Source organism: Mesitornis unicolor, unplaced genomic scaffold, assembly GCF_000695765.1.
Source record: "Mesitornis unicolor isolate BGI_N332 unplaced genomic scaffold, ASM69576v1 scaffold7372, whole genome shotgun sequence".
Classification (NCBI taxonomy): domain Eukaryota; kingdom Metazoa; phylum Chordata; class Aves; order Mesitornithiformes; family Mesitornithidae; genus Mesitornis; species Mesitornis unicolor.
In genome coordinates this window covers 46,909-73,720 of record NW_010171142.1, presented here as the reverse complement: position 1 = coordinate 73,720, position 26,812 = coordinate 46,909, and the positions used below count along the sequence as shown (strand labels likewise).

Below are 26,812 nucleotides of genomic sequence, written 5' to 3'. Positions count from 1 at the left end.
GCTGACGGCTCGGCCCAGTGCCTCAGGGCCCGGTACCTCCACCCCAGCTGCTGGTGCCTCGGGACGCGGTGCTTTGCCCCGATTTCCAGATCCTCAGCCCGCTCTCATCCCGGCGTCTCACGGCGCAGTACCTCAGCCGACGCCTTGGGGCCTGGTACCTCAGCTGATGCTCTGCCTGGTGCCCTAGCCCGTTTGCGCACTTTTTCCTCGTGTTGGGCCTGGTATCCTAACCCCTGTGGCCTGTGCATCAGCCTGCGCTGCTGCCCCTCCCGGGTACTGCTCCCCTTGCAGCCGTGAGAGGGGAGTGGGTCTGGCAGGGACTTTCTCCAGCTGCCTGGCGTAGAACAATGGTGTTTGTGCAAGTTTCTTGTCCTGTTCTTCCCTGTAGCTGCTTGTGAAAAAAGCTGGGTTCTGAGTTTAGTACTCTGCTTTATTATGCTGTGAGGAGCTCCCATTTATAAGTAATGTAGTATATTCTTGCTGGGGGAGAAGCTTTAAGGTAAGACCCTATACAGTTACCACAAAATAAGTGGTGGTCTGGTAGTCCATGCTCAGGCTTTACAAGCAGTAGCGGTGTAGGCCTTCCCTAATTTTAGCTTTGTTACCAGTGTTCATGAGCACCTGTACATACATTCATTGCTCTCATGGTTTTCCTTTCCCATGTTTGTTTTGCAGACAATCCTAGGAGAAACTCACGAAGAAGAGGATGAGATCCTTCCGCGCAAAGACTATGAGGTGGGACATTAACTGATAGCAGCTTGTGAAATTGTTGTGAAAAGATCTACAGACAGGTTTTAATCTGTTTGAATTTGCAGTGGGGCAGGTACTCAAAATGCATCACTAGTTAGATTGCATTGGCATCAGCAGAAATACCAAGAGTTGCTGTACTTGCGAAGAACTGCTCCTCATCCTTATACATTTCTGGGTTAAAGCCTTGCAAGTAGGGCTTGGACATCTGCTGCTCAAGTCTGACTCTTGTTGAGAAAATTTATTTTCAGAGTCTGCTGCATTGCTCTACTTTTTAATGTGAGATTTACAGGCTGTAGTGGACTTGTTTCCTTGTGGCTTTAGAAAGTATCTGTAGCTACTTGGTTACTGTTGTCGTACGGCTGTCTCTGTTGTCATGCTGGCTCACAGCAAATTGTCCCATCTATCAGATCCTGCTTCCTACAGGAGTCTTGCTTTTTGCATGTCCTGTGGCCTTGAGCTGTTAAGAGCAGTTGCTGCCAGCATAGGTGTCAGCAGCTCAGCCTGTTAGTGCTTGGCTTGAAAAGGTGAAGTTGATGTCAGTAGAAGCCAGAGGTGCTTTGTGAGTATGGCTGGGCAACTCCGTGTTGTTTTTAATTCCCTGCTGTGATGAGCTTAAGCACTGATGCTGTTCTTCTGGAGAGGAATTCTTGTCTCATATTCCTGTTGTAGTGAGAGGTTAAATATAAAGATCTAATGTTATCCCCTGCACTGTCAAATTGGAGATACTTAAAGAAGTAAAGTGTAAATCTGTACAATGTTACGACTTTAAATTGAAATTGTATTAGTCAGTCATGTTCCTGTTTGGTTCCCTGTTTCCCAGCTTGGGCAGTGAAACTAGTCTGTTCTTTCACTTCCTGATTCTCAGGGTCTGACTCTGCTGGAAATATTTAAATGAAGTTATTTCCAGGAGTTTTTCTCCTACTGTTATTTGCAAAACCTACTGTAGGGGTAGTAATGACTTCATAATCTTTAATGAGGTCTTCCATGCATAGTTTTTTTTTGCACAATGTGTTGCAGCTGATTCTCTTAAATTGATCTTTTGGCATTTTTTTTTAGAGCTTGGATTATGATCGCTGTATCAATGACCCATACTTGGAAGTTTTGGAGAGCATGGACAACAAGGTAGGACCTTGTTCTTTCTTCTTCATTAGCTTGAGAGCTGAAACTGTGGAAATTGCCCAGAGAAGTTGTGGGTGCCCCAGCATCGGAAAAGTTCAAGGTCAGGTTGAATGGGGCTTTGAGCAACCTGATCTTGTGAAAGGTGTCGCTGCCTGTGACAGGGGCATTGGACTATATAATCCTTAAAGGTCCCTTTCAACCTAAGCCATTCTATGATTCTAAATACTCTCCACTGTGGGAAGTTTTGGGTTTTGGGGGTTTTTTCTTCTTTATGAAAGAAATTCTATATGTTCTCTTGAATTCTCTATGAAAATAATAAAAATACGGAGATTTTAGCTCCTGGCATCTGTTCAGATCCTCGAGTTTAAAGTGACTGAGATGTTCAGCACTTTCAGTTCCTTATTTGCAATTTGTTGTTGTCACCATCTTCCGTTGATTCTAGCTGTCATTGAGCTGTGAAGCCCAAAACTGCTTTTTTCTGATCCCCACTTCTGTGTTTCTTTGACTTGGCTTTTTTTTTCTTTTTTTTTAAATCCTCTTTCTAAACAGAAAGCCCAGAGATATGAAGCAGTGAAATGGGTGATGGTTTTTGCTATTGGAGTCTGCACAGGACTGGTAAGGGTCATGCTGTTTGGGGAATGAGGAAAATTCATAAAACTAAGCAGGAATAATTTAGAAGTCAATGGCCAAGGAGTAAAGAGGAGGAAACATTTTCTTTCATGAAGTGGAAAGCTTAGTAGCTGGAGTTGTATTTTGGGAGTTATAGTACCTTGTTCCTAGATTATTTTCTAGAAAGCCTTTTTTTCTTTCAGATCTTGCTGTGCTTTCTTTGCAAAGTATTCTGGCGAAGTTTTTAGTTCTGCATACAGGAAAATTAGTCCAAAATGAGCATTTAATAAAAAAGGATCTCAATTTACAGTTGAAGTGTATTATTTTTTAATGGTTGGCAGCATTAGCTTCAGTGCATGTGCTTTCTAGAGTGTTTGAAAATCAGCTTTGCTGAATGCATGCCTCAGTTAAACACCCGCTTGCTTCTGTACCCTGAAGTATGTTGTGGGTGTTAAAAACGCTACCAGATTAGTGCTCTGAAATGCATATCCTCAGGAATAATTCTAAGATGGATCTGTCCCAGTGAGAACAAGGGAGGCAGCAAGTCTGAGCTTCTGAAGTTACTGTAATCTGAACAATGCTTCTTTTGCTGTCTTCATTCTATGTGCTCCCATGTGTGCATTAGGGCTTACTAGAGTAACTAAAGGCCTTTGTTACTTGTATGGAGTAATTTCTGACAGCAGATCTGTCTTCTTTTTCATAGGTGGGCCTCTTTGTGGATTTCTTCGTACGACTCTTTACCCAGCTCAAGTTTCAGGTGGTACAAAGCTGTATCTTTTACTTCATGTTTGGGTTCCTTTTAGACTCAGGTGACCTTTTCCTTTCTCTTGCTATGTTTTGCTCAGAACTACTGACTTTCAGACTTCTGCCATCAGTCATGTTGTTGATGATTAATTAAGTTTTCAACTTGCCTATGTAATTCAGCCCCTTAAACCAAGAAATGGTTCCAGTATAATGTACATAGGCAAAAGCTAATCTCTGAAAGAATGAGTGGTTTCCCTTCCTTGTAGCTCAGCCTTCAGCTCTGAAAAGGAAGCCTGGCTTCCTGATGGGTTGTGTCAGCTGCTCTGGCTAGATTTGGAAGCACAGGCTTGGCTTCTGATGCTAGTGGGACCCCCAGACAGTACCGAATAATTGTGTGTTGGTGGAGGTAATGTTGTTTTCCTTGACCGTCCCTGCAGCAGTGGAAGAATGCACTGAGAAAGGCTGTCTTGCCTTGTCCTTGCTGGAGCTGCTAGGGTTCAACCTGACCTTCGTTTTTCTTTCCAGTCTTCTGGTCCTGATCCAAGTAAGACTTAGGTCCACTCCTTATACAACCTCCCTTTGCTCTCACATAGGTCCTGGGTAAGAAGTTGCCTTCCTGGTGGAAGCACTTTCTGCCCCAAGACATCCATTTAGCTTCACAGTGCTAAATGATTTATCTAAGCAGGGTCACTTTGTCCCTTGCTATGCTCTTTGATTAAATATTGTTGGTCAGCTATGAAATTAATGCAGCATAGCATCCATGTTTCTTTTCTGCAGCCTGTAGCAGCTGGATCAGGAATTCCTGAAATTAAGTGCTACCTCAATGGGGTAAAGGTTCCAGGGGTTGTGCGTCTCCGGACAGTGGTGTGCAAAGCTATGGGAGTGCTCTTCAGTGTGGCAGGAGGTAAGAAGGGCTGTAGTGCCTTGATCTTGTTTGGGTAAGGAATCACTGAAGGCGAAAAAATGCTATCCCTGCTGTACATAGGGCACAAAAGGTTTCTCCTGCCTTCGCAGTAAAATGATTTTGATGGAGTGGAGCAGAGTGATGAGCCCTGAGTGCATACATAGAGTAGAAAATAAACAGAAGGTTTGGAACTTTTGGGAGAACAGGTACTTTTTTGGGTAGGCTAGTAAGAAGTGGCTAGAGGGATATGTGGGACTTCTCAGGAACACATTGTCTAGAGCAGGCTGAAGGAGGCTATGTTCAAAGCAGCAGGGCAGTGTAACTTGGGGAACTTCAGTCTTTTTAACGGCTGTCTTTGAATGGTTCCGCCCACTTGGAGTGCCAAGTCTGTGCAAGTCTTCACAAACGTTTGGGGGGTTGAGGGGGTGGCGCCTTCCTTCACCTTGATGGGAGAGGAAGGAGCTGCAGGCTTGGCACAGGGGACTGACTGTGCCATGGCATGGGAGTGGTGAGCTGATATCACCTGGCATTGTCAGCAAGGGAGGTGAGGGGAGTGGGTTGCCTCATCAGTTCTGTTTTTGCAGGTCTCTTTGTCGGAAAGGAGGGTCCAATGATTCACAGTGGTGCTGTCGTGGGTGCGGGTTTGCCGCAGGTTAGTGCTGGCCTGAGTCACTGGCCTGGTCACTCCACTGCCTTGTAAGAGTACAGTGAGCAGTATGTTTCCATCTCCTGGGTTTCTAATTCTTTACTTTCTTTGCAGTTCCAGAGCATCTCTTTGAGGAAGATCCAATTTAACTTTCCCTATTTCCGCAGTGACAGGTACTGTACCCAGGATATGGAGGAGGAGGAGTGAACAGACTTCCTTGGGAGAAGGGTGGTTGTGGTGGGCTAGGGTGGATCAGTCAGTTGGCTTTTCATTTTTTCTCTAGTGTCCTGCTGTTTCATTCTGCAGAATGACACCAGGGCTTTTCTATGCTGCTCTGCTCTGGTGTCCATGTTGATGTCCTCTTGTACTACTCAACAAACCTCTACGTGTTTAAAGCCTTTAGTCTGGATGGTTACATGGCTTCACTGTTGGGAATGGGCTTGGTTACTCACCCGTTATGACCAAGATATAATACAGGGAAGGCTGGTCCAGCTGAATGTGAATAAAATCCTGCCCTTCCCTCTCTGTAATCCAAGTGATGCTGGAACCCCACAGTTTGGGGTAGTTCCTCATATACTGGGCAGTTGTATAGTGCCAGAGTTTTGCTCTTTACTGGGGCTCCAGAGAAAGAGCATGACGCTGCAACGACTTACTGAATAAATGGTGTTGCCTGCCACGGCCAGCACTTCTTCAAGCTGTCACTCCTGTATCTCTGGGATATATCCATAAGTGGGATGGTCTCCTACTTTGCAGAACCTAAGCACCTCCAGAGCTCCACTTTGCTAAACTGAGATTGTTTTCCTCTTCATTTCAGGGATAAAAGGGATTTTGTATCTGCTGGAGCTGCTGCAGGGGTTGCAGCTGCCTTTGGAGCCCCAATTGGGGGCACACTTTTCAGCTTGGAAGAAGGTTCCTCCTTCTGGAACCAGGGGCTTACCTGGAAAGTGGTGAGTGATGACTCTGGCTCTTTCTGTGTGTCTCTTCCTTGAGCTGGACCTTTGGGAGCGCTTGTCCCTGAGGGCATTCATATTATCCTATGTCTTCTCCTGAGCTCTCCTGGCAGGAGAGAGATTGCCTGCTCTGAGTGCTCCAGAATTACTACAGATCAAGAGCAGAGGTGAATCTGGTACTATCTGGAACTATGGGGTAACTCTGTAGGCAGCAGATTTAGTGTACCTGAGAGAAAGGGCTGTTGTGCCTGGGCTCTTTGCAGTCCAAATCTTTGGGAGCAGATAGAGTAGGCAGGCGCTGGATTTCTTTCTGCTTTTCTCTACTATGGGGAGCTGTATTGCAGCAATGCCACATGCCTTCAGTTTGCCAATTTCTCTGACTAGTGCCTACTTTCATGAAGTTGACAATATTTAAAAACATTTTTATTTCATGATTTGAGGGTTTGTTTCATTTCTAATGCCAAATGTCCCGTCAATGAGATTCAGTTAGTCTGGGTGGGGATATAAGAAACCAGGGGATTTGCTAAGATACCAACTGTCTCAAAGCCAATGAAAACCTCAATTCCAACTCTAAACAAGCTATGTTAGTGTCTTGTAATCGATTTACAACTGCAAATTAGCATCTTTGGGGAAAAAAAGAGCTTTTGCTGCAAGAATTACTAGGTGAAATTCCTCACTTCTTGTGTGGGAAACCAAATCAGGTGATTTATAGTAGACCATCCCAGTCTTGCTCTCTTGCACCAGTGAATGGGTGTTAAACCTCAGTAGGAGTGTTTTCCTAAAGCATGCAAAGGCTCTGAGGTTCCCTTCCCCAGACATAAGTCTCAAGGAAGAGCTGACTGTGCCATTCTTAATTCTGGGAGTGTTTAGTTAGTTTTTATCTTTTTCTACTTCTTCAGCTTTTCTGTTCCATGGCTGCCACCTTCACCCTGAATTTTTTCCGCTCTGGGATTCAGTTTGGAAGTTGGGGGTCTTTCCAGCTCCCTGGGCTGCTGAACTTTGGAGAATTTAAAGTAAGATTTAGTGCTGTTACTTTCAACCTCCTGCAGTTTCTTGTCAGATGAATGTTTCTTTCTGTTGGTTTTTTTTTTTTGATACAAGCATGTATTTCGGTGAAGGGCAGTTGATATCTAGCTGCAGTATGTTGAGAGCCTAAAACAGAATTATTCGCCTTGGGTCACAGCTGCTGAAAGTCTCCCACTGTGGAGACAGAAGCATTGGTAAGAAATTGCAGCAACTACTGTAATGCTTATTTATGTGCTTTTCTGTATGTAGTGCTCTGAGACTGATAAGAAGTGCCACCTCTGGACAGCTGTGGACTTAGGCTTCTTCATTCTGATGGGGATTATAGGAGGTCTTCTCGGAGCCACCTTCAACTGCCTGAACAAGAGACTTGCGAAGTACCGCATGCGGAACGTGCATCCCAAGCCAAAGCTGGTCAGGTATTTGTGCTTTCTTGAGTTTGTGCAGGGATCTCTGATCTGTGTTTAGTGACCTAAAGCAAAAGCATCACTCTGGAAGACCCTGCATATAGGACTGGAGGAGATCCCAGACCTGTTCTTTTTGAAGTCATAAAATGAAGCCACCATAGAACTTAAAAGTGAACAGCAGAAAGGAGATGTTACAGTCCCTCTGCAGTTTTGTAATTACTCTGGTGGTACAGTGAGAGCTGCAACCCTCCTTACAAGGGCTATGAAAGGAGCTTTTTATAATAAAGGCTATAGCTGAACAAACCAGAGCTTTGTCTCCGTGCAGTATTTTGTCTTGTCCAAACAGATGTGGAAGGAATAGCTGATCCCACTCTTTTTTTTTATTGTCTTTGTTAATTAAATCCACAACTGAGCTAATATCTGTGCTGTTTAGAGAAGGAATTGTCATGTAATTCTGGAAAATAGCTGGCTGTTTGGTATAAACAATTCCTAAGGAAGAAGCCCAGGTCTAAAAAAAACAACCAAACAAAAAAACCCACAAACAACAAACCAACAAAACCTGTATTTCAGTAGTTAGAACAGAAAAGAGATATGAGAGACTATGCATCAACCTGTCCAGTCCTGTCTAGACATTCACCCTGTAAGGATCTACGGAACATTGTTTCCATGTGAACAGCCTCATCACTGGACCCTTTCCTGTGGCTTTTTGTACGTGACTGCTGTGTGTTCTCTGGGCAGAAATAGCTCCTTCTTGGGGCAAGCAATTAAAGAAGGGGAGTTAATGCAATCCCTGTCAACCAAGTCATGATTCAACTTAACTTGCAGAGTCCCCTACTTCTCATGTTAAGCTATGGTGACTGCTTGTTGTTGCAGTGTTATCAAAGTCATGTGCAGAGCTGGGACTGGGTTACAGAACTGAGTGTGGCTTCAGTGTATGGTTTCTATTGTGTACTTGCAGAGTCTTGGAAAGCCTGCTGGTGTCGTTGACTACCACAGTCGTGGTGTTTGTAGCGTCCATGGTTCTAGGGGAATGCCGTCAGATGCCTTCCACCAGTCATAGTGGCAATGACACTCTGAGTCTGCAGGTGAGGGATCTTACTGAAGATTATATGTCCCCATCATATTGTTCACCCTCCGGAGAAGCACAAGCCCATAATGAGTGTTTGACAGCATGCAGTACATAAGAGAACTTAAGTGAAAACCTATGGACGGTTTAGGATAATAATGAAGGCTGCCCTTTGTGCTTTTGTGCTTTGGTGAAGTAGCTCAGGCTGTAAATCAAGGAGCCCATTGATGCGACAGGCACCATCTCTGCTATTGATGTTTGATCTAAACTTCCCAAAGTGTGGGCTGACAGCGCTGTACAGAAGGGTTACTCCCATTCTCCCTAAAGGCTAATGTAGGAGAGAGTGGATTTTAACTGTTTGTCTTTTGTGTCCCGCATCAGGGTATGTCAGAGGATGTGAATTCAAGCATCAAAACTTTTTTCTGCCCAAATGAAACCTACAATGACATGGCCACACTCTTCTTCAACCCTCAGGAGTCAGCTATCTTGCAGCTCTTCCACCAGGACGGTGAGTAGCTTAGAGACAGTGCCCCATGCCATGCTTAAGCTTCAGAGATTCATCTTGCTTGAAACAGCTTTGTCATAAGAACCACAAGGCTAAGAGCATCTTCAGGCCTTCATGGCTCTGGGGAACTGCTAGTACAACAGGTGAAAACCTCCTCCATGAGAAGAAAGGCCTACTTTTCCTCTCTTCACTTATTCATTGTCTTCATGTATGTTTGGACTGGGAGACTAAGTAGCTGTTGAGATAAGCCTGCTGTGAGCTTGAGGGGTGGATGGTGCTAGTCTTTGTCCCACAGTCCTGTGTCCTTTTAGTCATGATTCTTCTTGTGTTGCAGGTACTTTCAGCCCAATCACGCTGTCCTTGTTCTTCCTTCTCTATTTCTTACTCTCCTGCTGGACATATGGAATCTCTGTGCCCAGTGGTCTTTTTGTGCCATCATTGCTTTGTGGGGCTGCCTTCGGACGCCTGGTCGCCAACCTCCTTAAAAGGTGCATTGAGTGTGTGCAGGTGTGTGAGAGATATGCTGCAGACATGCTGAGCTCTTGGTCAGATTGTTCTAATCTCTGGGCTCTGTTTCACCCTAGCTACATTGGCCTGGATCACATTTACTCAGGAACTTTTGCACTGATTGGGGCAGCAGCATTCCTTGGAGGAGTGGTCCGCATGACAATTAGCCTGACTGTCATCCTAATTGAATCCACCAATGAGATCACCTATGGGCTCCCAATAATGATCACCCTCATGGTGAGTGCAGGGTCTTAGTTCCGGGTTCTTTCGGACTGCTTGAACATGTTCTGGCCCTGAATTGCAGATCCTCCAAGGGTATGATAAGCCAAGGAGTCTTGTACATGGAGCAGCAACTCAGTAGATCTTCTGTTTGCTCTGTAGGTAGCCAAATGGACAGGAGACTTTTTCAACAAAGGCATCTATGACATCCATGTGAACCTGCGAGGAGTGCCTCTTCTGGAGTGGGAAACAGAGGTGGAAATGGATAAGTAAGGCTGCTGCTCTTGGCGAGGCTGTGGGTTAGAGTTTGTGGTAGGGTTCTTCCTTAGAAAATAATGCTGTAATGCAGGGGGATGATGCTTCATCTCCAGCGAACCTGGCTGCTCTGAGAGGAGCAGCTGTAAGGGAGACTGCTGTGAGAGGAGTTGAGATATCAGGAGAGAGACACTGAAGCCCTTTCTGGAGAGGGGTGGATGTTTGGAGATCTGAGAAGGGGATTTGTAAAGTTCAGCAAGAATTCTGTGAAAATGTTCCACTGGACTTTGCTTCTTGCAGAATTTTATTGTCTTCCCACCTGTTGTCTTTTCCCAGTAGTGTTTAAACATTTTCAGTGTTGTAAGTTGGAGCCTTTTTCCTTGCCTATAGTGCAGAATTGGTGCAATGTTATGTTTAAAAAAAAAATCAATTGTGCCGTCACCTCTAGTAATGCAGTGAAGGTGAGCACACAGATTCAAGGAGCTGGCAGAAGTACACTGCAGCAGACTCCTTCAGGATCTTGTTTTGGGACTGCTTTGTGTACTTGTTTGTCCATCACCAGCCTTCTGCTGCTGACATGATACATGCAGCAATCTAGCAATCTTGTATTTCTCTTTTTCTCAGACTACGAGCCAGCGACATCATGGAACCCAACTTGACATACGTCTACCCACACACCAGGATCCAGTCCCTTGTTAGCATCCTGCGCACGACTGTCCATCATGCCTTCCCTGTAGTGACTGAGAACCGGGGCAATGAAAGGGAGTTCATGAAGGGCAATCAGCTGATCAGTAACAACATCAAATTCAAGGTAAGAAGCTGCTTGTTTGATAAGTTGAAGTGTAAAGAGCTTTGTTTTGCAGGTGGAAGGCCCTTTCTTTTGTTATCTAGGCTTTTGTCAGTGCAGAATTCAGGTCAGACATAAGCATCTACTGCAATACAAAATTTTCAGAGACTCCATTTCATTCTCTGGGTCACAGTAACAGCAGAAGCATGAACTGCATTCCTAGAGGCTAAAGTCAAGAGGACTAAGTAACATCTTTATGATAGATATGGAAAAATTTTGCATTTGGCACTGAAGTACGGAGCACGCCGTTGAGATCAGTAGTAGGTGCCTAAATGCTTCTCTACTTTGTAGGAGGGGTGGTGGGACAGATACTTTAATCTCTTGGGAAACTTACAATTTAAGGTCAGAATGTATAATGAGCGTGCCTGTGGCATAGTTGTGCTCTAGCAAGAAAAAGATGCCTGAATTCCTAAACTCCAGATTCTCTAAAGAGACTACAGTCCTGTTGGCTATTCTTACAAGTACTACGGCAGCACTGACTAGGGAACACCTTATCTGGTGACATGAAGCTGTGATCAAATAGTTCAGTCACTCTTGTTGACCTGCTTAGTGAGTATCCAAAAATTGTTTGTTGTGTCCAGAAATCTAGCATCCTCACTCGAGCTGGAGAGCAGCGAAAGCGTAGTCAATCCATGAAATCCTACCCTTCAAGTGAATTGCGTAACATGTGTGATGAGCACATAGCAACAGAGGAGCCACCAGAAAAGGAGGATCTGCTGCAACAGATGCTGGAGAGAAGGTGAGATCCTGGTAGGCATGAACGTGTGGAAATGGGGTGTTTCTGTATGTTGCGATGTGTTGTGATGATTCGTACAGCCCCTCTCATTCTTCTTAGTAACATGTGTGATGAGCACATAGCAACAGAGGAGCCACCAGAAAAGGAGGATCTGCTGCAACAGATGCTAGAGAGAAGGTGAGATCCTGGTAGGCCTGAACGTGTGGAAATGGGGTGTTTCTTCTGTATGTTGCGATGTGTTGTGATGATTCATACAGCCCCTCTCGTTCTTCTTAGCTTTTAGTAGAATCTGAACATTTTGGCACAGAAAAATGGTGTAGTTGAAAATTATTTGAAATTGAAGTTTAGGACACTGTGTCCATTCTGCTGCTGTTGTCATATGGTAATGGCTTTTGACTCCTCTCTGCTATGTTGTTTGGTGAAGAAAAGGAAGTTCAGGAGAAGGTTGCAAAGAACTGAAATAGCTGTTGTTGTTTTGGAAGTGGGGGGTATGTGCATCTCCCTAAGTTCATACAACTTATAACATGTTAAATCTGTCACAGATACACTCCCTACCCCAATCTGTACCCTGACCAGTCTCCCAGTGAAGAGTGGACCATGGAGGAACGCTTCAGACCTTTGACCTTCCATGGCTTGATCTTGCGCTCACAGCTGGTCACCCTCCTTGTCAGGGGTGTTTGTTACTCTGAGAGCCAGTCGGTGAGTCTTCCTAATCAGGAATTGTAACAGACATGCCTACCCTCTTGGCTAAGAAGGTTGGGAACAGTATGGGCTGCCAAAAGGAATTTACCTTTTTTTACACTTTAAGGAACGTATTTGCGTTTTAAAAGCTGCAGACTGGTAATGTGAATTTGCCCTTGCAGTTCTAGAACAGAGAATTTAATTTCTGTTTAAGTATCTGCAGGAGAAGAGGACAGCTACTGTTTAAAAAATAAAGCAACACAGCCATTTGCTGCATAAAGGTGCAATGCCATCAGAGAGAATGGAGGGCAGATACTAAATACAAATAGAGCAACTAGCAGTGTATATTGTGAGTTATTTACTGCTGTGTGCCAAGGTCTTACCAGAGAGTGTCAGCTGTATCACTGAGATCAGCGTGAGCATTTGTGTTTGAGACCCATCTTCCACAAGGCTGAGTTGTTGCTGCCCTTCGGTGTTGAGCGTAGATGTGTCAGAGGTTAGAGAGCAGATCCCTTGCTCTGTCAGCCAAACACCTGTATAGGTTTGGGCTTGCACTGCTGCATTCTGAGACAAGTTGCCAGCTCTGTGGAAGCTGTAGGTGTGAGCATGGGAGGAGAGGGAGAGAGCTGGCTGAACGATTGGGAGGCATTGTTGTGCTGCTTGCAGCCCATGTGCTATCTGGGATGGAGACACATTGATTCAGTGGGATTTGTTTTAATTGCAGAGTGCAAGTCAGCCTCGTCTGTCCCATGCAGAGATGTCAGAGGATTACCCCCGCTATCCAGATATCCATGACCTGGACCTCACGTTGCTGAACCCTCGCATGATAGTGGTAAGAGATGCACTGCAGTGTGACCATATTTCCTGATGTATTTTTAGCACTGTCTCAAGCCTTTAAAAAAAAACACCTGAGAGCATATATGAGGTAACATTGCATACAGGTGCTTTACTTTCAGAATAAGATGTTGCCTGTCTAGTTTAATTTCCTTCTGGTAATCCAGCCCGAGTGAGATTGCACAGGCAAACTGCGGTAACCTGTTTGGAACTCTGTGTGCTGGCAGCTCGGTCAGTGGCAGGCCTGTCATTGTCTTTGCGACAGGAAGGTTGCTGTGTAGGCCAAAGTGCTTTTTTAACTTACATTCTTATTTTCATGGACTTGCATTTATCCTGCTCAGAGGCTTTCTGCAGCATTAAGCTCTTAAGATCATGGTTTACAGTGTTCAAACAAACTGCCACAAATTCATGTTCCTGAAATAATTTCTTATTTGTGGAGAAACAGAAGGTGCCCCCAGTCCAATACCATGTCCAGAGATTAGTGCATTGGAGGAGTTGTAGGAGTTGCTTTTTAGTGCCTCCCAGAGATAGTGAAAATGGCTCTTGTAAGTGATAGAATTGTTTTTCTTTCTTAGGATGTCACCCCATACATGAACCCATCACCCTTTGCTGTCTCTCCAAACACTCATGTGTCACAAGTCTTCAACCTGTTTAGAACAATGGGACTCAGACATTTACCAGTTGTGAACGCAGTTGGAGAGGTGAGTCCTCGTCTCCATTTTTGTCTTGGCTGAGCAAGGAAGCCACTGTGTTTTTTGTGATGTTTTCCGCCTTTGGGAGAATTAAGAGCTCTCTTGACTTCAGACACAAATGCTTGAAAGAGAACAGAAAGTGATCTTAAGACACTGAAGCATTGTTGATTACTGTGACTTTGTTGCCATCTTTTGGGTCCAAGCCTGCTTCCTGCTTTCTCTGCAAAGGGCAGGACATGCAGTCTCTCTCCTGTCTCAGATTGGCTGCATGTGGAGGCTCTTACTGTCTTGTACCTGTTGAGAGGCCTTGAGCTCATCAGAAGGCACTAATTTGGCCTCCTCTTTGGCAGTTTTATTCAAGGCCAAGAGCAGAATTTCCTGTGTGTTGGGGCAGGAGGTTTTTCTGCTGGAAGGGGATTTGCATTCTGTTCCAACACTTAGGAGCAGCAAAATAAAGGAGTCTTTGAATGTTTTGTGTTTGATTCACTGTATTTGTGTCTTTGTCATCTACAATGCGCAGAAATAGTCAGTAGGTGTCAGTAACTTCCTATGAACATGAGAAACTGTCCCTTAAGCTTGAACTGGTCTGTCCCTATGAGACAGCAGTGCTTTTGCTGCCTCTTGGGGTTCTTAATAGCTACTCTGCAGAGCCTGTTAATTGCAAACAAGAGATGTTGACTTGTTCAATGTTTCATACAAGATGGTCTTGCAGTACTAGAGAGCAGCCTAATTCTAAATTCTTTCAATGCATGAAATCACTGGGGTGTTTCATTGGCTAAAATGTGTGGTTTGACTGTTTCTTCAGCAGGCTGGGATAGGGTCCCTTTTGTGACCTGCCAGCTAGTGATGGCCAGTGTGCAGTCACTGCTTAGCTAGTCTTTACCATTTCTCTGTTTTGGTCTTTAGAGCTTCCTGTAATGTATCTGATGCTATCTGCATCATATAAATATATCTATATATATATCTATGTATATATCTATATCTGCAGTCATGTCATGTGGCATTTCAGAAATGTGTCTCATGAGACAACAAGGTTGTCTCTCATTTCCACTTACAGTTTTCACTTTCTGAAGGATTTAGTTACACCTGTATGCTGTTTAACATAGACAGGGTTTCCTTTCCCTGGCAGAGGTTACTACTGCCGTGTCCAGACATGATAGCAACAGTTAAGCTGTCTGTTTGGGTGTAGTTAAAGCAGTGTCTTGCCTGTAGGTAAGTGCTGGGAGAGGGAGGGATGTTGTTTAGGTGAGATTTGAACTTGAAGCCACTCTAATTCAGCGTTGGTCAAGAATTGTTTGCAGGTTCCCTGTTTTTGGGGGGTTAGAAAGAACAACAGCTCTACCATGCACGTCTTAGTGACACATCTGTGATACTGACTTGTATCTTTTTTTCCTCTTTTCTTCCTCTTTAAGATTGTTGGGATAATCACTCGGCACAACCTGACCCACGAATTTCTGCAGGCAAGACTGAGACAACACTATCAGACCATTTGATGCCCCTGCCCACCCTGCCCCACTGTCGGTGTGGCTACCTCCCTCTTCCAAGCCTGCACATGCGCTCGCATTCTGCTTGGACCCCACAAGGCCCAAGACTTGCCGTTTGGCTTCTCACACGCATATCAAGCCTGGGGAGCTGGAGAACATCTTGCTAGCCAGAGAATTAGAGGAGCTGCCTGAGCCCAGAGCTGTTGATTAGTCTCAGGCATTGGGTTTGACCACTCTTGATCCAGGTTTTTTCGTTTCCTGTCCCCCAGTTATCCCCTTCCATCAGATGTTGTCCTAACACTGTATGTTCTGCTATTTTATTTTGTTTTGGGGTTTTTCAAGGGTTGGAAAAAAGAACCATCTAGCTCCACTGTGTCCTGTGCAGAGAACTGCAGCATCTTTTTCCTGTCCTCCTGTATGTCTCCCTTTTCCTCTTCCTTGTTCCTGCAACTGTTGCCTTACTTATGTGAGAAGGAGGTGACTGTCAAAGCTGAGAGGAGATACTGAATTTTCAGTTATCAAATAGCTGCTCTGGAAGATATTTTTTTCTCAAGCAGTATTAAAAAACCCAACACTTTAGAAATACACCTCTCTTTGGGGCTGCTTCCAGTTGCCCATGTTTTTCCACTCTGGCTTCATTTGTTCCTAATTTCTCTCCTTTCATGGGAATATGTCCCTGCTGTGATGTTTTTGACAGTGGCTGACTTTTGAGAGTGGCTCAGTAAATCTGGAGTTCAAAACAGTTTAATTCCAGTTGCTATTTGGGATTATGTATATTTAATACCTCTGCAGAGCATGTCAGAGAAGGAAGATCTTTTTTTTTTTCCTATTAGCTGTTGCTATTATATCCCTGTAAGAGACTCTTCTAAGACACTTTTTGGCACTCCATTTTGCCACTGCCCTGACACTCCTACATTTCTTGGCATTTGTAGGCACTTTGTCCTTGAGCAGTGAGAGCCAGGGACACCTTTCCAGCTAGGGTTGGAGACAAGGAAACCTCACATCCTCAGACCATAGTGGAGTTCTGCTTTCCAGAGACAAATAGAACTGATGCCCTGTCTGTGGGCTTGGTTGAATTATCTCTGTGATGAAAGGAGCTGGTGTAACTTCGGGCTGGTGTACAGGAGGGATTCTTGGTGCTGGTGACTAAGAGGCAGTATCTGCTGCAGAGTGATAAGTGGGGCTGTCTGTGCTCCAAAAATGCTTGGAATAATGTTTGCATCTGCAACAGCTGAATATCTGTAAGGGTAAAATCAGCACTTAGAAGCTGGTTGCAGCCAGTTCACTGCTTTAGCAGGTACCATCCTGGTCAGCACCTGTATTGTTCCAGCAGGCACCTGCCCTCTTGAGTTTTGCATGCAGATAACCCTCAGTGGGAAGCCAGCATTGTGCCTCCAGGGGTTGCAGGACTGATTGGTTTGATAAAGCACAGAGCATTCTCTCAGCCAAGAGACTGGGCCAAGTAACATGGGGAATGTATCCCAGAAAAGCTTCTGGACAGCCTCTGAGCACTTCATTAACCTGTTGTCTGCCATAAGGAGCTAGACAGATGAGAGTTGTGGCAGAAGGAAATCAGACATTATTGTATTTTCTGAATTCAGGAACTCTATGCTGAAGATTTTTCTCACTAACCCTGAAGAAGTTATGCCCTCTCCTTACATGTGTCAAAACACTAAATCAGTTAAAAACACTAAAATGTTAAAGCAGCCTCTTTGACTGACTTTGTGGAGGCTGCTTGTTCCAGGTCGCTGCTCTGTAAACTGCTGGCTGCTGAGTCTGGTTAGGGTTTGGAGGAGGTTTTGTGCCCAGGGCACCAGCCATGGTCTTGATGTAGGGCTCTTCTAACTCACTAAGACTCTTAGATGTTCATGGAGTCTTTGCGGACTGGATAGTTGGTGGACAGATGTATTCTCTGGCTGTGCTTGCAATAAAGATAGCTGAGTCATGGGAGGCTCTTGAATGTTGTCCAGCAGAAGAGAGAAAACTTGGTTTTTTAAATGGTTCCTGCAGCCAGTATCCATCTTGCGCCTTCAACCTGGACTCCTTAGCTGGGACAGGTGTGGCATGTTCCTTAGGGCATACGAGTTGGCATCAGCTACTGCTCTTGACTTGCAACTTGTTTCCCTGTAAGTAGAATAAGGATGTTTGTTCTCTCTGGATAGTCTCTGCAGATGGTTTCTAAAATGCCTGTGTTCCTTGTGCTCTGGTCTTGCACTGATCTATCCCAAGAAACTTCCAGCACCCTTTTGCACTTCCTGAAACTGGACTGTAGGTTTGAAATATGCTTCTGTTGACCTAACTTTCATTCAAAAGTTTTGTGCTTGTGGGCAGTTAGAAATCACAGGAATCCTGTTTTGATGGCATTTCAGAACACGCTAATGTGGAATTAGCAATCCCATACTATCAGAGCATCTGCCAAGAGTGCCCTATGCCTCTCCATGACAAATCTTTTTCTTCCTCTTGCTCATGTTGAGTGATTGTGTGTGGAAGGTTCCTTCTCTTCCTGCACATGAATAAGGCTCCTTAGATTGTTTGCCTTGAGCTGGTTGTGTCCTGTTTTATTTCTGTACACAAGCTGCAGCAGTATATTTTGCTGCAGGATGTCTTGTCTTGGCTGCTGAGAACTGGATTTAGGCAATCCTGACAAGACAGGCTGAAAAATCAAGCCAAGGTTCATCTGAGCACCAGCTGCACTTCCCCATGAGAAGGCGACCTGCATTCAGACTGCTGTCTGCACTGTCTGCTCTGCCTATGCACCTGTCTTATTCAAACGTTTCAGCTGGAAAACACACCCCTTTCACTCTTACAGTAAAGAAGTTTTAAATAATGACGGTGGGTGACCCTGTCAGCACTTTAAAGTGTGCAATCGCTGTTGTGTAGTTTGCAGAAAGGGAATTACAGGTTCATGTCACATTTGGAGGTGCAGCATTTCCCTTCTGCTAAAGACTGATGCAAAGGGGTTTGTGTTGAATCAGTCTTGCTCTCACACTTTTGACACTTAATTCCTTTCTTACAACACACTAACTCCTTCAACTCTCGCTCTGGTTGCTTAGTTGATTTACCAAGAAACTTCTAACATAGGTGCCTGTAACCTTTTACTCAGAGCAACACTAAAGGAATAGTAACCAAGAACTGGATTAGTATTGAAGGCAAAAGTTAGGGGGTAGTATGGGGCGTTCTCCCCTGCCCCGTGGTTTCCTGTGCAGTGTTAATTATGCAGTTTTGAATTGTTAACTGTGAGCCATTTCAATGGTAGCAACTTACCTTTCCATTTGGTTTTTTTTGCACTGTTGTTTTTTTTGTTATGAAACGATGTAAGCTAATTCCACGGTGTATATAAATTGTATTTTTTTTAAATTTGTATGAATATATTTTTATTTGAACTATGGCACTTGGGAAGTCTTCATGTAACCATAACATGTCTGAGAGTAAAATGTTTGTGTGTCTCCTTCAGCACTTTGAAGGCCATTTGATGTTTTTAGTGTTGTCTTATTTTTTGCCCCTTATTATAATAAAAACTGGCAGAACATGGCAATATCCAAGAACATTATTTGAGGTAGATGACTAGTTGCTATTTTTGAGTTGTCTGGATGGAGCAGTTTGTGCAGAAGGTGCTTTGAGGATGGGCAAAGATAGGAAGTAGTGTAATCTGTTAGGTTGTGACCACTCTGGTCACAATGGCTGCTTAAAAGGAAGGAATTATCAAATGTGTAAGGAGCTGAATTGTGCATGTAGTGCTAGAGACAACTGCTTTTGTTACCTAAGAATTCTTGCTTTCTACCTTCCTCCTGTTAAGATAATGAAAGACATTTAGAGTGCAGTGTTGCACCTCTTGTTTTACAGGTGGCTTCTCCAGGATGTAAGAAATCTGAATTTTGTCTTTAGCTTTTATTTAGTTTGTGACTGTCTTTCCTGCTTTATCCTGCTATCTACCTTACAGAAAAGAACTTGTGGCAATTTCTGATCTTTTTTTTAATTATTATTCCAAAAATGTGAGGAAGTACAGTCTCAAGCACTGTAGAAATATCTGACCCAAAAGCTCACTGTCTTTCTATGCTTGTGTTGTACAGGATGTATGTAGTAGCTATCTGATGCACTCTAATACGAAGTCAGCCAGCAGCTTGTCTGGTACCTGGCCTCAGTCTCATTTGGTCTGTATGTAATGGCAGGGAGAGCCTGAAATAAAAACATCTGCTGGGAGGGGATGGTGGAAAATCTGGGTTTGGGAGCTAAATAAGAAGTGCCGTGGTGGTCTTCATTAAGTTTGTGCTCATTGCAAGGAACCAGGGTAGAAGAAAGTCATCAGGATAAAAGAGTTAGCAGAAGGAACTGCAGGCAAACCTACTAAAGCAGCCGGCTGGACTGATGCAGATACCGGGCATTTGGTTAGAGCCTTTGTTAGCTTTAGGGCTGCTTTGGCTGTCAAGATTATATGCAAGTTGATTCCTATTGCGGAGAATAAAAGCAGTAAAGTTTCTTGCCTGAAGAAGAAGGGATAAACATCAGTTGTAAGTGGTGGTTTGTCTTGCATTTTGCCATGGAAGATAGAGGTGGTTACTAGAAAAGCTGCATAATACATTTATGCTTAAAGCAACCAACTTCATTTTTAGATTAAAATCCCTTTTTGCCAAGGTTTATAGACTTCTTAAATCCAACCATGTGTTGTGGTTCAGTGAGACTTTTTTTTCTGCTTTGCTGGCAGGCTACAAGCTGCCTACTTTGGAATGTGTGCCTACGCATACAGGGGTGTGTGTCATGCAGCACACACAGGGAGGAACAGAGAATGTGGCACCCTGAGCTTTGGCTATGCTTGTGTGCAAGATGAGAGAATGAAGCTGCTCTTCTTGTCCAAGGTGCTGAAGCGCTCCTCAGCGGCAGTGGGGTGCACCCGGCCTCTTCAGCATCCACTTTTTAAACGCAGCGTGTGAAAAAGTTTGTAGCTGGAATGAGGTGGTGATGAGTTCCACCACCACCTGGGAAGTGAGGAGTATCGGTTCGTGAGGTTCAGACGTTGAGATCGCTGTTTAAAAGTAATCAGGATGTCCCTTTCAAATCAGGGTGCTGTTTCAAAACTGCAGAAATAAAAGCACAAGTTGCTGTATGGGCCTTGTATGGTTTTACACACATTGTAGTGATGTCTGCTAAATTCTGAACTGTATCACCATACTGCTGGTAGCCTCTGTCTTTAGGCATGGTGCCAGCGTACTGTCATCTGTAAATAATCGCTGCCTAGGATGACTGGGACGTACTCATCAAGCACATGTTGATCGGCAAAGGCCTTTGGGGGGCCCAAGCTTCTGTGAAAGTAAATCAAGCAAGCTGGATATGGCCAGATTGTTATGCAAATTGGCACAGCTCTACTCTTCCCTGCAGCAGCTGAGGGTGTCTGCCCTATACTTCACATACGATTTCTTTGAGAAACAAGCAGTGGTGACAGCTTTTCTTGGCATTCTTGCCTGCAGAGTGGGATTTCAGTGAAACATTTCATCTCATGGGAAACTGGAAAAGGTTAGTGCAGCGTCTGAAGGGGAAAGAAACCCTCAAATCTAATTTGCAAAAAAAAAAATGTCACACCAATCAGACCACATTTCCAAATGAGGCTCATGCCTTACAGTGTGCATGAAGCATGCTAGTGTAATTACTGTCTTTAAAAGTTCAGAGGAAAGCAAGCTGCTGAATTATGCACTGCCAGTCAAGGTTACTGCCAGAAGCTGTTGGGAAGCGAGTATGAAGTCTGGCATTGCAGGAGGTGACATGAGAGATGGGTGGATGGTGTTACCCTGGTCGTTCTCTGATCTCACTGGGGTATTTATTCCTTGGCACAATGAGTGTAATAGCACTTGGATGCATTCTAGGTGGTGTGTAGTGCAGAGTTGACTGAGGTTTATAAAGCGCTCTGATGCCCAAGAGGGTGGAAGAGGGCAGGATTTCAGGACTCTGCCCTGTGCTCATTGCTGAATGGTTGCTTAGAACCTGGTTTTTAACATCAGCTCCTACTTTGCAGTGATAGCTTTGACCCAAAGGTGTCCTGTGATTAAACTGTTTCTGAAATGTCTACATTGCAAGCTATGATGATTCCCTGTCTCGAGGCTGATTCACAACACAGTTCCTAAAGCAAAACTCTGCACTGTTATTGACACACGTCACCAACCTTACCTTCCCCTACGGGAACGTTCTCTAGAAGTCTGGAGATGTATCTTGGATAGATGTGAAAGCTTAGTAAGAATATGTTAATCTTCAGTTCATGCCCTCACAAAAGTCTGGTACTGCTTGTTTCTCCTCCAGTCCATTTCCTTATTTTCCTCCAAAAAGTTCTGCCAGGATTAGTTTTCAAAGTTTACAGGCACCAAAGGCAGATCCATTACAAACCTGAAGGAATCTACCTCATGTTTAGCCATGAGTCTGTGCAGAACTGGCTACTGCAGGAAGAGAGCAGGGCCTAGTTAAAAGGTATACTTGCATCCTTTCATGGACAGCATGTGCAACTCTGTAGATCCACTGCAGTGACAGCAGCCGCAGAGGTAATAAAGGACTGTCAGGTAAGCACCTGATGTGTATGTGGAATGACAGGACTGTCCATTGAATCTTTGAGCTGCAAAGTAAGGTAGAGTATGAATGTGTAATGCATCCCTTGCTGTGGTAACCACTTGTGCCACTTTTCTTGCCCTGCTGTAAAGGTCAGCCTGCTGCTGACCTTCGGTGAAGACAGAGCAGTGACACTTGCCGTTGATACTGCTGGGTCATAGTGTCTGTAGCTGTCCTGTGAAACGTGATAAACGAATTAACTTGTTAGCTCACTCCAGCATCCTTCATTTCTGCCCCTACAGGCTGGAATTCCTGGCCTCACTGAAAGCAAGTGCCTGTGGAACCTTTTCTGTTTTCTATACACACCCTCTGGGCCACAGTCTTTCTGTACCCCCTTTAGAAAGCAATCAATACAGCTCTAGAGAGACATTTAGCTTTCAGATGTCCTTGCTTTCTCCCTAAGCAGTGGGTTGCTTTTGTCTGTGTGCTTGTTTGGGACTGGCTATTCTCAGGACTGTTCCCTGCTCTCTCTGATCCAGCTCTCACAGAAACAGTGGTGGCTTTACTTGTCCTTGGGGGTGATGATCTTTACCTGTAGAACTGATCCCTGTGAAGTTTCTCTTATCCAGCTTTTCAAAGTGCTTATTTCTGTGTGCAGTCGTATTGTGGCCTGACTGTGAGATTTCCCTGGGGGAGCTTTACAGCTCAGTGTGTTTATGGGAGTAGCAGTTAAAATCCAGCCACAGAGATGCTTTTTTCCTAGATTGCCTGCTCTCAATTAGGTTCTCCCAGACCGCAGGGTCTATTAACATACTGTCTGCAAGCCAATACAGACTTGTTCCACCGGGAACTGGCTTGCTGTTAATACTGGACCCACCTGGCTTTGGGTCAGCTCTTCTTGCCATTTTTAGCACATTCCACTGGACTCATTAGTGTTTTGTGCCTTGAGGGGCTGACAGGGAGGGACAATTTACAGGGTCTTGATGTGTCTATACGAGTTTTGCTTGACTGGGTAAAATTCAGCTCCAGCCAAGACTGTTAAAGTGTGAGGATTGTTTTTACTTTCCTTTATAGCAGCGCATGGGAAGTCAGGCTGTGTGTTCCTGTCTTGCTGCAGCAGGAACCAGATGGCTGCAGGGCTGTGTTTAGAAATGCTGTTTGAGAAGATAAAGCCTCATTGTCCCCATAGTGGCTCCCCAACAGGTGATTTCACACAACCTTGATTTGTGAAACTGCCTCTGCGTAAAGGCAAAGTCACTGTAGCTTTTAACTGCAGAGATGTCTCATGGTTGCTTTTGGGAGTGTTGACCTGGGAATCAGTTCTCTGGCCAGGGAAACCTTTCTGGGCACTATTGCACAGACTACTTTATCTTTGGCTTTTTCTGCTGGAAGGAGAGGCTCTGATGTGTGATTCGTATCACACTATGGTTCCCTCAGAATAGGCTTCTGCCCTTCTTCCCTAGGGAAGAATCACAAGGCTGAATGTGGCAGGGAGCACGCAGGTGCCTCTCAGAGGCCATGTCAGCAGTACAGGGAGTGACTGAGAGGGCAGCTTGTCAGAAATGTGATGCGTGACATAAGCCCTGTTAAAGTGGTACAGCAGCCTTAGCTGTAAACAGGCATGTGCAGGAGTGGTGTGCCATTCAGCACTTGAACTTACAGTTTCACTGCAGCTCTATTTCTTGAGAGCTGTTGTCAGCAACTGCCGTGTCTCTGGCACAGCTGCCTTCCTGGAGCCTGTCTTGACCAAGTATCGTTTTTCTCCTTCTGTACATATGCATAAAGTCAGAATTAGTCTTCTGCAGTTGAGTCCACCCTGGTGCTGCTGTGTTCTTAGGCCCTGGATGAGCTTTCTGGGGTGCTTGAATAATGGGTGCTGAGAATTAGATCCAAAATTAGATGCTCAAAATAACAGTTTCTAGCAGTATGTGCAATCACAGGACAGTTGTGTTGAGCCTGGGCTCGATGCTATTGCTGACTTGTGCATCCAAGCTATCCTTGGGGCACCAAGTGAATGTGGTCTAGCCAATATAACCGTATTTGGTGGGAGGGAGAATGTGGTTTTGGTGACATTGGGATCATAGGTATGAAATCTAGCTAAAAAGGCTTAAACAAAACCTTTATCAGACTTGCAGTGTTCCCATTAGCTGTGTTTAGAACAACTTCACTAGGGGCTATAGCCAGAAGGTGATATGTGTCATGTACTAGCTGCTTTGTAACTGCAGTGATCCCACCTGCCCTCACATGAGAAATACTGTGATAGGATTTGAGACTGTTGAGGATCTGACAAGAAACACTGGGGATCAGCACCTCAGCCCATGCAGAGTGAGACAAGACACAGTTAATGATGTATCTTTCTGTTGATGCTCATAACCTTTATTTGGTCAGTGCTAGAAAGCATATACAATGAATTCCCTTTCCTCCCTCTGGTTATCTTGAAACTTGTGGAGTGTTACGATTTTTCTTCTTTCTTTTCATGTAAATTTTGCTTACTGAGGAATTTGTGGCAGTGGAGTGGCAAGTTCCCTTGACTTAATAATCTATACCAGCAAAAGGACTCTCTTGTTACTGAAACCCTGTCTACAGGAGGGCTCATGTTGATCTTTCAGTGTTGAGCAAGCTTTTTTTCCTGGTAATCTGTTATAATTTCTTAGTGCAGAGGGAAAAACTAGTGAAAAACTCATTTTCATTTCTACCAAGTTCATACTTCCTCCATCCTGTGTAAGAAAGATCCAGCCTTGTAGGTACCAGAGTACCAATAAAACATAGGCTTTTGACTTTAGGAAAATACAAGAAATTTTAATGGAACAGACAGGAGAGAGGTCCAGCATAGATGTCTGAAGTGTTAAGTTTTATTTAAAGATGGTCTCTTGGTGTTAGAGTAAGAAATGCTCTTTAAAAAACATCAAATAAATAAATAAATAAATAAATAAAAATAGGAATAACTTTCTGCTGAATAGTTTAGAAAGCATCCGGCTTTCATCTTGGGAGGAACGGGTACTGTAAAGCATTCTTCAGAGTAGGCTATAGGGAGCTTGTCCTAATTCTTCCTGGAACCTGCAAGCCAAACATGAAATAAATGTTACTAGAACATGTTTCTCCCTCAGTATATGCCACAATTGTCAGCAGTGCTTTTACCTATCAAATCAATAGAACAGGGTTTCTTTTGAAAAACCAATACTAGCTTAAATATTAGACTAAATTCCTTTCTCAAACCGTGTCTTATTAAAGACTTAAATGAGAATCTGCTCCTCCCATGTCTCATGACACAGATGCAGTCTGTTCTGTTCAGCGAAAAGGCTTAGGCGGGACTCACCATTGCAACCCATTCCACTCAGGGAGCCGATTCTGTCAATTCTCCTCCCGAAGCAGCCAGAATCTCTCATCATCCTGGGCATCTGCAGCCCCCTCAGTCTCTTGAGGAAGGGGTCTCTGTAGGACAGAGGGGTGTTGGGTGCTAGTCTGGGTTCAGCCTTCTGGTCATCACTGTCATCTACAAATTCTGGTGGGATCTCCTCCTGGGTTTTGGGCACTTGCGGGTCAGGGTTGGACTCCAGGGCTTCAATCATTGCAAATTTATCCTCCAGTCTCTCCAGCAGAGCCTACAAGAAAAGGATTAATTTCATGAAATTCCTGGTTTTGTGGTTGTTTGCTAGCTCTTCATCATCCAATTCTGCATTCATCAATGATCCCATAGCCACCCCTACGGAGACTCTCAGCTTGGATCCCCGGGCTGCTGGTGATGCTTGAGATCTGCCCTCTGCAGTAATTAATCCCTGTTCACATTAATTGCAACAATGGGTCATGCTAGCTGAGAGCTGATCGAAGCTGCTTGCCACAGAAGTGTATCTTACTGGCATGATCAGAAGAGCTCTTGGCAGAGGAAAAGTAGCAAGGTGAGAGTTGCACTCAGTGGTCGTATCTCCCTTGTGTGCTGATGGTACAGAGTAAGGTGTAAGACCATCTGTTTGCTTGTCACCCCTGGCTATTTCAGTGGACAACACTTGGAGAAACTCTTTGTGTTTTCACTACTCTCTGCCCCAGGAGAGTTACTTTCAGGAGCTGCAATCCTGTACCTCCCTGAAAATACCTGTATGCTAAATTTATGTCTGCTGTGAGACTTCAGAAAGGGTACCATTCTCTATAATTCTTAAAGCTTTGTATAACAGGGATCAGATAACCTCCTCAGAAGCACCTCAACCAATTAGAGGAATCTAATTGTCCATCTCTAGAAGCAGAGTGGAGCAGAGTGAGCCTTATGGCTATGCATTTGGAAGCCACTCTTACTGGCTGGCTGCTTGAAGCAGCCTAGAGGCATGGGGCAGTTTTAGGTTTGGCTGGCACTGTCTTAATCAGCTTAAGGAGTTTGTTTTCGGAGTCTGATGCTGCAAGAAGCTGGTCACTGATACCAGTCCAAGGAAACATTTGAGCTTTCAGACTTTATCTTGCAAGACTGAGTCTTAAGCTTGTATTGTGCTACAGCAATGGATGTCATCTAAGCATTGTTGATTAAAATACACATGTGCTAATTTTATAGCTCTAGAAGCTTTTCTGGATAAGTGACACTAAATGACCATACTATTAATCTAGCAATTCTTCTAAAAGTTTGATGTTGGGTGCTCTGCTTTACCTCCTCATCTCCCATCCACATGCAGCCAATTCTCTTAAATCCACAAAGCTAGAGCCGTATGGCTGTCCGGCTTCACTGTTCCTGCCGTTTAGTGGGATAAACAAGAGCCCACCCGAAAGCTTTCTATTTGTCCTTATAGAGCTACTGTAATGAGTTTTTCCCTCTCTGGAACTTTGCTCCCAGGAACGTTTAATGTTAAGAGGAAAAGAACTGAAAACCCAAAGCAGACATCCCACAACATTAAAATTGTGTTTCCTATTGCTACCCAGGAGCTCAGGTAAACCCAGCACTGGAGGATATTGCTCTGTAGAGCTTTTTCAAACCCCCGTGAAGATCTGAGACTTTGTCCCTAAGCATGTGATCGCTGAGGTGGCTATCCAACCATGAAAAATAAAAGAAGGCAAAAGCACCACCTCATGTTCTGCTAAGCACCCCAAGAGTTTAACCTTGCAAAAAGAAAAAGTCCTCACCTCCATGCTGGCCAGTTCTTTGGCAGGGCTGAGGCTGTAGATAGGGTTGGCTCTGCTGGTCTGGAGTTGGATGAGCAGCAGCAAGAGGAAGCCACAGGAAAATGAGCCTTTAGTTTCCATGGTGCTGGGTTCGTTGGAAATAGAGAAGTTCAAGCTGTTCCTTCTGAGTTGTCTCTTCAGGTCTCTCTCTTCCTTGTCCTATCCTCTCT

At 44.4% G+C, this 26,812-nt stretch overlaps 2 protein-coding genes across 3 annotated transcripts; one reads left to right on the top strand and one right to left on the bottom strand.

Moving 5' to 3' along the window:
• Positions 1–675: 675 nt before the first annotated feature.
• On the top strand, positions 676–14,987 carry CLCN6 (chloride channel, voltage-sensitive 6; the record flags this gene model as incomplete). Its single annotated transcript, XM_010179926.1, has 22 exons — positions 676–735; positions 1,807–1,872; positions 2,419–2,484; positions 3,182–3,248; positions 3,660–3,766; positions 4,000–4,126; positions 4,711–4,778; positions 4,887–4,945; positions 5,587–5,719; positions 6,622–6,735; positions 6,998–7,164; positions 8,111–8,237; positions 8,600–8,726; positions 9,058–9,211; positions 9,308–9,467; positions 9,612–9,718; positions 10,329–10,515; positions 11,133–11,290; positions 11,830–11,986; positions 12,693–12,800; positions 13,378–13,503; positions 14,907–14,987. Coding segments are annotated over 22 exons (2,526 nt in total), but the record flags the coding sequence as incomplete, so codon positions are not given.
• LOC104537128 (natriuretic peptides A) lies at positions 12,579–26,812 on the bottom strand. 2 transcript variants are annotated; one of them, XR_728106.1, is made up of 4 exons: positions 26,604–26,784; positions 24,820–25,105; positions 24,408–24,560; positions 12,579–12,594 (listed from the first exon to the last, which is right to left on the bottom strand). XR_728106.1 is itself a non-coding variant. In XM_010179921.1 (3 exons), exons 1-3 carry the CDS (start codon positions 26,721–26,723, stop codon positions 24,544–24,546), a joined length of 423 nt encoding a protein of 140 aa, XP_010178223.1. In that variant the 5' UTR covers positions 26,724–26,812; the 3' UTR covers positions 24,213–24,543. The 2 variants fall into 2 exon arrangements, 1 of the variants encoding a protein (XP_010178223.1); XM_010179921.1 differs by lacking the exon at positions 12,579–12,594 and having other exon boundaries at positions 24,213–24,560; positions 26,604–26,812.